The following is a 10,881-nucleotide window of genomic DNA, read 5'->3' as shown; positions in this document are numbered from 1 at the left end:
TCCCTTTCTTCCAGCCATTCTGCAGGCCTCTCCAGGGAGGTCCTAGGCCTGAGGAGTCAGGAGTGCCCTGGCAGCGCAGGGAAAGAGACAAGAAGTCATTCAGGCCCACAGCACCAAATGTTTATTACCTGCTTCTTTCACCTGCACCCCCAATCTTCCAGGCCAGGATAGGAACATATATCACACACACACACACACACACACACACACACACACACATTCATCCAGAGACAGGTCAAGATAGGGGCCTGGCCCTAGCCAGTGTTGCTTAGTGGTTAGAGTGCCAGCTTACACACTGTAAGGTCACAGGTTCAATTCCCTGTCAAGGACATGTATCTGGGTTGTAGGTTCGATCTCCAGCCCCAGTCTAGGTGCATGATGGAGGCAACCAACCAATGTGTTGATGCGTCTCTCTCATATAGACGTTTATCTTTCTCCCTCTCATTCCCTTCCACTCTTTCTAAAGGAAAAAAGAAATCAATGAAAAAAAAAATCCTTGGGTGAGGATTAACAAAACAAAACAAAACAAAAAGATAGGGGCCTGAACATGGCTGCCTAGAGCTGCCCATGCTGCCTGCTCTCCTGAGCTTTTGTTTTTCTGTCTAAAATATGGAGGTTCAACTAGTCCTCCTTCAAAGAATGAAATGGCTTTTGAGTTTTCCAAGGAGGAAAGGAATTGGTATTCATTCATTCATTCATTCATTCAAGAGGCAGATCAAAAAGCCACTTGCCTGGTTTTGAATCCCAGCTCTACTGCCTTCCAGCTGTGTGACCTTGAATAAGTTACCTAACCTCTCTGGGCCTCAGTTTCTCATCTATAAAATGGAGTTAATGGAGAGGTTTTGTGAGGATTGCATGAGTTAAAGCAAAAGTGATTACACAACCCTAGGCACTGAGTGATAAATAAGGCATTGTTATTATTATTCATTTAAAAGCATACACATGATAGTTCCAGGGTCTTATTATGTTTCAAGTTAGCAACATCCCAGGAAGGCAGAGGCCATCAGTGTCCTCATTTGACAGCTGAAGAAGCTGAGCCCAGGGTGTTCAGCAGAGCTGGAGAATGACAATGGGTTGCGGACACCTGAGACATCTAACCAGCAGAAGATAAGGATTCTGGGGACAATTCTGCCCCTGTTAGAGAGAGGCTGGGGTAGGGAAGGAGGAGTGGGGGAGGTTCCCGAGGCTCAGTGGAAGGCGTGCTGCTGATCCAGTGCTTCCAAAGCTCCAGGTCACTGAGCATCTGCATGCTCCCAGGCCCCGGACACCACCAAGATCTCATTGTCACAGCTTGCGGTCCAGGGGAAGAGACAGATGGGTGACCCGGTGCGATTGGCGCTACAATGGGACTCACAAGCAGCTGTGGGAGTCCAGAGGAGGCCTGGGGATAGGGGGTGGTGAGGGGGAGATCAGAAGAGGCTTCCTGGAGGAGGTGATGCTAAAGCTGAGACCCAAAAGGTAGACAGGGCAGATGGGGCAGCTAAACCAGCTCAGCACAGGCCAAGAACACAGGCTGAGAGTTTTGGGGGTGAGTTCCACTCATCCCAAATTCCACCAAGCCCCCACACTGCCTACTGCTGACCCAGATAAACACACCCAGAACCAGCATCAGGGAAATGTAAAACCTACTCCAGCTTATTGTGTTCCCAGATACAGGCTGGACCCTCTTTCTGGCCATGTCTGACAGAACTTCCCGTGATGATGAAAACATTCTACCTTGACAGTGTCCAACACCGTTCCCATGAGCCACTATTGAGCGCTTAAAACGTAATAGCGTGACTGCTATGGGTTGAATGTATGTGTTGAAGTCCTAACACCCAGGTTAGGACCTCCAAATGTGGCCTTACTTGGAAAACAGGGTCATCGCAGATGTAATGAGGTAAGGTGAAGTCATACAGGACAAGGGTGACCCTAATCCAATATGACTGGTCGTCCTTCTGAAAATGGGGAAATTAGGACACAGACATGCACACAAGGGGAATGCCATGTTACATGCATGCAGAGATGAGGGTGATGCATCAGCAAGCCCAGGAACACCAAAGATTGCCAGCAAACACCAGAATCTAGGAACAGATCCTCCCTCGTGGCCTCAGAATGAACCAGCCCTGCTGGCATCTTGGCCTCAGACTTCAGCCTCCCAAACTGCGGCAGAACAAATAAACGTCTGTGGTTTAAGCCCTGTCACGTCTGGTACTTCGATACGGCAGCCCCCGCCGACCAAAACAGCCAACTGAATTTTAAATGTTCCTTTCATTCCAGCTCATGATAGCTAGCCGCACACGCCAGTGGCTGCTCTGCTGGGCAGAGCGGTAAACCGTTTCCAGTCCCCAAGCCCCCATTGTGCAGTGGAAAAACAGACGCGGGGGCTGCCCCGACAACTCGGTGAGACAGAGACGGGAAGACCCTGCTGAGTCCCGGGAGGATGGAGAAAGAGCAGCCTACCCGCCAAAGGGGGCCAAGTACTGAGGGTGTGCACCTGCGCTGCCTCATAGGCTGCTTAAATGCAAATGGGTTCAAAGGTCAGTTCTTCAGTTTCACTGGCCACTTCCTGTCCTGACTAGATGTAGACCTTTCACCATCACCAGCCGGGACACACGGATGCAATTCACTGTGGCAAGCACTGAGCAACAACAACCTCATGCTGTGGGTTGTGCTTGCCACCAGCCCATTGCAGGGGACAGGGGGATGCTGTGAGTGCTGAAGAGAACTCTAGAGAGGAGGCAAGGCTCCTGAGGCGAGGAGAGCCAGGCCACTGCCCTTTTGCTGCCCCCGGACTGGGTCCCAAGAGATGCAGAACCTAGATGTGGAGGAAGAGGCTGCCAGGAAACCAAGATGAGAGATGGGGTAGGAAAGGGGAAGTGAGCGAGAAGGGGCGGGTGTCAACTGTCACTGTCCCCACCCGCCCGCCCTGGTAGCCTTGTATTGCTCAAAGACTTTCAGAAGACTGGGCCGGTTACACACAGGTGTGTTCCCACACACCGCCCTCTCAACAAGAGGCCTGCCACAGAGGCACAGCACATGCTCATGGGCACAAGCCATTCTGTCCCCGCACCCCCCCCTCTCTCTCTCTCTCTCTCTCTCTCTCTCTCTCTCTCTCTCTCTCTCTCACACACACACACACACACACACACACACAACCACCTGCCTTCACAACCACACCACCACCACCACCACCACCACCACCACCACCAAGCACACAGACCCAAGGCCTTCCCTGGCCACTGACATGCCTCCTTGCAGGCTCCTGGCCGCCCCACCACCCTCATGCCCTCCTCCCTCGGCAAACACATGAATAAGAGGGAGGCACAGACATCTCATACCATCATTGAACTTCCATGTTGTCAGGGCATCATTTCCACAGTCTGCCCCTTGTTGCCTGGGAGCTCCACTGAGACTCCCAGGACGGAGCCCGGGTTTCCCCAGAATCACACAGGAACCAGGGCGTGCATCGTCACCCCGTTTGTCCCCATTCCGGGGTGCCCTCTGTTCCGATGAGCGCGTGCCTCTTTGGCATCAGCAGACGTGGGGACCGTGAGGAGGACCGCGGGGCCTTGGGACCCCTGGCTGGCTGCCCTGTTCCGTCCTCTCCCTCCACCTGCCTGGTGCCTCCCTGCCTGCTCCCAGGCCCCTGGCCCACCCCTCCTGGGCCTCGCCCAGGGCGGGAGGGGGGCCTGCACCTGGCGGCTGGACCATCTTCCCCGGCCGTGGCTCAGACGCTCCTCACGCTGGAGATGCTAGTCAGGGGCTCCCGCATGCGAAAGCTGAGCGGCCGGGAGCCCCGAAAGCTGTCCCTGGGCCTCAGCGAGCTGTCTGTGGTGGAGGCTCCGGAGTGGGCCTCCACGGCCCGGGCCAGGCAGTCCCCGGGCCCCCGCAGGCCCAGCCGGAGGCACCCGCAGCAGAGGAAGCCCAGCACGGCCCGGCACACCTCCCGGCTGCGGAAGGAGTAGATGAGCGGGTTGACCGCCGAGTTCAGCACGGCCAGCGCCAGGATCCAGTCCATGCCCCGCAGGTACTCCTGCGCCCAGAGGTTGGAGCCGAAGATGTCGGCCAGCAGCAGGCCGAAGAGGGGGCCCCAGCAGACCACGAACGCCACCAGGATCATGAGCACCGTGTTGAGCAGCCGGCGGGCCTTGCGGCGGCAGGGGGGGCGCGAGGCCTTCTGCCCGTTGGCCCGCACCACCCGGAAGATGGCCCCGTAGAGCACCGTGATGGTGGCCAGGATGCAGGCGAAGATGACCACGCAGAAGAGGATGTAGGCCTTGGAGTAGAGCGGGAGCAGGCTGGAGCAGCGGGCGAAGGAGCACACGCAGTTCCAGCCCAGCAGGGGCAGCAGGCCCAGCAGCGCGGCCAGCAGCCAGCACAGCCCGATGAAGCCCAGCACGCGGCCGCGCTTGGTGCCGCCGCTCTCGGCCACCGGCCGCACCATGGTGGCGAAGCGCTCGCCGGCGGTGAACAGCAGGCTGAAGGTGGACGCGGCCAGCGCCATGAAGAGCACGCCCTCCCGCAGGAACCAGTGGGCCGGCGCCAGGTGGAAGGTGCGGGCCCCGGACAGCAGGACGTTGACCAGGTAGGCCAGGCCGGTGAGCAGGTCGCTCAGGGTGATGTTGACCAGGCAGTAGTAGACCCAGCGCCGGGACCGCATGCGGGTCACGATGGCCATCAGCACCAGCAGGTTCTCCAGCACCACCAGGCAGCTCATGGCCACGAAGAGCCCCCGCAGCACGCCCAGGCCCCCGTCCCCCGGCGAGGCCCGCCCCGTCAGCCGGCCCGAGTGGTTGTAGTGCAGGATGATGAGCTGGCTGTGCCCGCCGGCCGCCAGCTGCCAGCAGGCGTCGGGAGCCTTCGCGGGGGACCCCGTAGCGTTCATCGCGGTCCCCGGGGCAGACTGAGGCCCGGGGTGGCTGGGCCCGGGGCTGGGTGGAGCTGCTGCCTTGCCCGGCCTTGGTTTCCTGTTATTTGAAATTTCCTGTTATGTTCGAGGTACCCCCAGGGTGGGGGTGAGGCCTGGGAGGGGAGGAGCATCTCAACGGTCCGCTCCCACCCCGGGTCCTCGGAGGGCGCTGCAGCTGCTCCTGCTCAGACCCCTCCTTCGGCCACTTCTGTTCCTCGAAAGCCCAGGGAGGAGGGGCCCCAGCGGGAGGGAAAACGCACCCCCCCAAAAGCGCTTGCCACCCTTCCCAGCTAGGGGGGGTCCCTCCAGGACCCAGCTGTTTCTTCACTGTCTTCCCAACGGCTTCACCTGTGCCTGGCACACAGCAGGTGCTTAATAAGTGTGTGCCAAGTGACTGCGCACTCACAGGAGCACGAACACCGCTGGCCACTTCGCTGAGGGTGCGGATGCCCCCACGTTATCCCCACGACAGACCTGTGGCTCACCCACCCCAGAAGAGGGCACAGAGGCCGAGGAGGTGGCACCGCCATCGAGGGCCACCCAGTGGGAAGGGACCACCTACAAACACACAGGATTCTCCCGGGCCAGCACCCAGCGTGGCAGAGCTTTTAGTTGCCCTTTTGTTGTCTCTCCTGTCCCCTGAGCTGGCCCTACGAGGAGCAGAGCTAGGGATCTCCACCCAGGACAGCCCCTCACTTTGGGGGAGAGGGGCTCACAGGAAATATGGGGGCTCACCCCATCCCCATTCCCACCCACGTCCACCTGACCCGGCTCAGGCTGGCCCAGGCGGAGATGGCTGAGGACTGAGGTGTGAGCACCGAGCGGGGGTGAGAAGCTGGGGCCCCTGAAGAGGCGAGGCGCAGTCCTGCCCGGGGTCTCCAGGGGAAGACAGGCTCCCCTGCCAGGCCCGCAGGCATGCCCACAGAGGTGGGTGGCAGGAGCTCAGGGAGGGCACCCAGGGGACCGTGGCTCCTGCCTGGCACCTCTCCCGTGGCTCACGGCTCAGCTGTGGGAGCGGAGCCATTACAGGGAAGCTCAGCTCAAGGTGTCGCCTGAGGTGACCAAGCAGTAACGGATCTCAAAGGGAGGTTTGGGGATGAGGGGCCTCGCAGGAAGCTGGGTAGCAGCTGCGGTTTGAGGCTCGGGCAGGGTGGGAAAGGCAGCCGAGTCTTTTCCAGGACCACCCCGTGCAGCAGGACAGCCGGCCCTCGGTGCTGGCCTCCCCGGGGACCGCCTGCCTCGTACACATTAACAGATACACACGCTGGGTGTTCCGAGACTCAGCCTGCACCCGGGAGTGAGTCCTCATCTCAGGTCCGGGATGGAGCTCGCATCCCAGGCTGAGCCCTGGGCCCAGGTTCAGCTCCGATCCTACACTGAGCTTTGAGCTCAGGCTGACCCCGGACCTTGGATGAGCCTTCAGCTGATTCTGATCTTCACTCACCACCCTGAGTGAGAGCCAGCCCTGGGCTGAGCCCTGATCCCAAGATAAGCCCCAATTCTAGCGGAGCCCCAGCCTCCACTAAACCCCAGTCCCCGCTGGGCCCTGATCCCTGGCCCAGAGAGCAGATCCAGGACAGAAGCACAATGCCATGACCGAGCAGTGTGACTAGCACGGCCGAGCTGTCCGACATCGGCCTCTCCGGTGAATCGCTTGCTGCCTGGGAGAAAGGCCACACCCACACACATCAGACCTGATCTAATCTTACGATAGATGTCTGTGCTGTGAGCACAAGCCCCGTCTAGAACCTGCCCTGAAGACACAGCTCTAACCACATGCAAGTTAACACAGAGACGGTTATTGTTGTTGTTTGTTAATGAAAAATATTAGCACCCCACATGCCTGTGCACAGCAGACAGGCTGGTAAATTAGGCTGCCCCTGCAGTGGAGCAGCAGACAGCGGTGAAGGAGAACAAGGACAGCCTCTGTGAGTGAACAGAGCGATCTCCAGGCCGTCTTGTCAAGTTGACTTAGGTCATTTGGTACGTGTTGTGTAATAAAGAAGGGAGGGTAAAACATACACATCCTGCTTGTTTTTGCAAAACAAACATAGGAGAGAAACCAATGAGGCTGGTAGGGGGATCGAAATTTAAAAGAGGGAATGATACCCTCTGAGTACCCCTCTTTACATAGTTGTTTTTAAAAACTATATATATTTTAGAGAGGAAGGGAGAGGGAGAGAAAAGATAGAAACATCAACGATGAGAGAGGATCATTGATCGGCTGCCTCCTGCACGCCCCACACTGGGGATCGAGCCTGCAACCTGAGCATGTGCCCTGACCGGGAATCGAACCATGACCTCCTGGTTTATAAGTCGACGCTCAACCACTAAGCCACGCCAGCTGAGCTTTACATAGTTTTTAAACTCAGTTAATGTTTGCTTTAGTCAACAAGGATGGAGAAAAGGAGCTTTAAGATGGGATAAAATGGAAAAGAAATGAACATAATTGCATTTTAAATGAAAAACAGAATCACCCACAAATACAAAAGAACCTGCCCATGCAATCTTTGGACACAGTACTTGCTCTAAAGACAAAAGAAACTGAAAGGGATTCTGAACTTGTTTAGGAGATCTGTTTTCGGGAGTGGTATGGGGGAAGTGATTCTAAAACCATCACATGTGCCAGGGAGCTGAGCACAGTAGCCAGTATTGATATTAAGAGCCAGGTCTTCATTGGGGGAGAAGAGGTGACAATGGCACGGGGAATGCAGAGGAACCCCAAGAGCAGGACTGAGTGCCAGCGTGGCCCTCGCTGGTCTGGCTCAGTGGATAGAGCATTGACCTGTGAACCATTACAGGGCTGGACTTGTGATTTAAACAGAAATCTGTTTCCTGACTCCGTCCACTGGAACTACTCCATAGCAATGAGAGCATCAAACACCCCGATCTTGGCTTCTGACTAACATCCCCTTAAAAAAATGAAATAAAAAAGGTAGTGAGGCAGGGAGAGCACAGGCTGAGCCTGGAACCTGTTGGTGTGTCGGAAAGTAAGAAAGTAATCTGAGAAAGACAGGGACCTGTCACAGAGAGGCAGGAGCCAAACCTGGAGCTACGTGAGCCCCAGCAATGAGTGGCCTTACAGTCAGAGAGGAAGGAAGTAGATGGTGGAGGCCAGGGCCTAGGGGAGGAGGGGCCGTTAGTGCTTCATGGGAACAGTTTCAGTTTTACAAGATGAAAAGTTCTGGTGATGGGTGGTGGGGATGGTTACATAACCATGTGAATGGCCCTAGTCGGCATGGCTCAGCGGATAGAGCATCAGCCTGCAGACTGAAGGGTCCCGGGTTCGATTCCGGTCAAGGCACATGCTTGGGTTTCAGGCTTGATCCCCAGTAGTGGGTGTGCAGGAGGCAGCTGATCAGTGATTCTCTCTCATCATTGATGTTTCTATCTCTGTCTCCCTCTTCGGTCCTCTCTGACATTAATAATAATAATAATAATAACAATAATAAGATGTGAATGAACTTAATGCCACTGAACAGTACATTTAAAATGGTTAAAATGGTCAATTTTATGCTATGCGTATTTTACCACAATAAAAAAATTAGAAGAAAAAATATTTCCATATAATCCAACATTCCACTCTTAGGTAGCTACCCAACAGCAGTTAGAAAAATCACTTTTTCTGTAATCGTCATAGCATTAATTAGCCCAGGCGATAATCAACAATAAATGCTAAAATTATTGGATAGAACCCTGGCCAGTTTGCCTCAGTGGATGAAGCATCGGCCAACAGTATGAAGGGTCCCGAGTTCAACTCCGGTCAAGGGCACTGCATGCCCAGGTTGCGGCGCGATCCCTAGTAGGGGAAGTGCAAGAGGCAGCCTATCAATGATTCTCTCTTATCATTGATGTTTCTATCTCTTGCTCCCTCTCCCTTCCTCTCTGAAATCAATAAAAATATATTAAAAATCACTGAGTGGAATTTTGTTGGGGAACAGGATATCGACATAATCTCAACGTATTTTCCTACAGAATACATATCAATGACAGACAGAAAAATATCTTACTCGAGAAACCCTTGAATGTCCCCTTGAGACAGGCCAGCAGGCCAGGACAAGTGGCCTAGGAAACGGAGACAGACAGCTAACCAAAGCCGAGCAATTTACTGCAGATCCAGAGGGTCACCTGCTGAGAGAGAACATCTAGGCCTCAATTGTAGTTCAGCTCCAGGCCCCAACCAGCAGTCAAACCCGGTGGGTGACACCAGGGACCAGCTGCAATGACCAATGACCCCCTGCCCTGGCACTGACCATCAGTGGAGACCACGACCCTGAAGGAGCACACTAGAAAACTGATGAATATTTTCCTAAAACTCTGCCCTGAGGACCACCATCCCCTGTACATTCCCCCCTGCAAGAGAGAGATAAAAACCTCAAGACAACGGACCCAGCACCTGCTCTTTCTCTCAGGAGCACCCCTCCCCCCCCGCCATTCTCTTTCCTCTTCTTCCCCCCCTTCTTCTCCCACAGGCCTGCATCTCCTAAATTCTAAAGGCACCCAGGAGGCTTGCAACCAGGGAGCAATGGACAGCGGTAGCGTGTGCCAGGCTAACCCCTGAACCTGTTCCCAGCCTCCTTTCCTCGGACTCCCCAGAGAGCGAGGAGGCCCAGCCTAGGCCCCCTGGTTGCTCTTCTGTGCTAAGCCCTTTCTTGTTTCGCTGTCCCCAGCTTTAATAAACGTTCCCTCCTAGTCATCTGGGACTTGTATTGTTAAATTTTTCCTGCACGAGCCAAGAACCCACACATTACCAGCCGGCCCTAGGCACGCCCGCCAAGGGCTAGGCCCCTTTGGGTAACAGCCTTCACCAAGAGATTCCAGTCAGCGTCACTGGAAATGCAGTGAATGGTCTCACACACTGAGGAGGCAACAGCGCTTCTGTGATAGTCCCACCAAGCTACACAAGCTGCATCAGGTCACGGGAGGCATCACAGGACAATTGGTCCATAGTTCTTCAGAGTCAAGGTCATGAAAGTTCACGAAAGACGAAAGGCTAAGGCTGTCTTGGATGAAAGGAGACCCAAGATGCATGAAACTAAATGCAGTGAGCGGTTCCCGACTGGGTACTAGAATGAGCGGAAGTGCCGTAAAAGACAATATTGGGGAATTTCCTTATGAGCTGTTTATCAGAGGATATTATTGCATCAATGCCAGCTGGCATGGCTCACTGGCTGAGTGCTGATCTATGAAGCAGGAGGTCAGAGTTCCACTCCCAGTCAGATCATCTACCTGGGGTTGTGGGCTTGCAGGAGGCAGCTAATCAATGATTCTCTCCCATCATTGATGTTTCTATCTCTCTCTTCCTCTCGCTGAAAGCAATAAAAATATATTTTAAAAATATATTATTGTATTAATGCTAGATTTCCTGAATTTGACTATTGCACTCTGCTTATATAACATTTTTTTTTTCCATAGGAAATACATGGTGTTCTGGAGTAAAGATGCACCATAGCTCCAACTTACTCTCAAATTATTTAGAAAATTAAGGAAAAAATGTCCATATTCTCTATGGATTATATAATACTCTTTTAGATTTTGTTTATAGAGAAATATAAAGCAAAAGGTTAACCATGGGCAGACCTAGCTCAGGGGTCAGCAATTTTTTTCTGAGAAGAGCCAGAGAAAATAATTTCAGCTTTCAGGGCCAGACAGAATCTGTCAAAACTCTGGCCCCCATAGGAAAAGCTGCCACATGTAAATGGGTGTGGCTGTGTGCCAATAAAACTTTATTTACAAAAACAGCAGAAAGCTGATGGTTTGCTGAACCCTCACCTAGATGAAGGGTAGATAAGACTTCATTGCAATCGTTTTGCAACTTCTGTAGGTTGAAAGTATTTTCAAAATAAAAAGATAAGTGAAGAAAATATGGATTTCCTAACTTTGTGGTCAGAGTGTCGTCTCTAAATATCTCCCATTAAAAGGAATCAGGGCTCCTGGGAGAAATGGCCAAATGCAGGAAAGTATAGGACAAGACAAAAGCATCCCGCTGT

At 53.9% G+C, this 10,881-nt stretch overlaps 1 protein-coding gene across 1 annotated transcript; it reads right to left on the bottom strand.

Moving 5' to 3' along the window:
- Positions 1-3,317: 3,317 nt before the first annotated feature.
- Positions 3,318-4,978, bottom strand: S1PR4 (sphingosine-1-phosphate receptor 4). The gene has a single exon (XM_036459827.2). The coding sequence runs from the start codon at positions 4,865-4,867 to the stop codon at positions 3,710-3,712; it is 1,158 nt and encodes a 385-aa protein (XP_036315720.1). The 5' UTR covers positions 4,868-4,978; the 3' UTR covers positions 3,318-3,709.
- Positions 4,979-10,881: the final 5,903 nt, after the last annotated feature.

The sequence above is a fragment of the Pipistrellus kuhlii genome, unplaced genomic scaffold, assembly GCF_014108245.1.
Source record: "Pipistrellus kuhlii isolate mPipKuh1 unplaced genomic scaffold, mPipKuh1.p scaffold_m20_p_30, whole genome shotgun sequence".
Classification (NCBI taxonomy): Eukaryota; Metazoa; Chordata; class Mammalia; order Chiroptera; family Vespertilionidae; genus Pipistrellus; species Pipistrellus kuhlii.
Note: the sequence above shows the minus strand (reverse complement) of the source record. Positions and strands in the feature narration are given on the sequence as shown.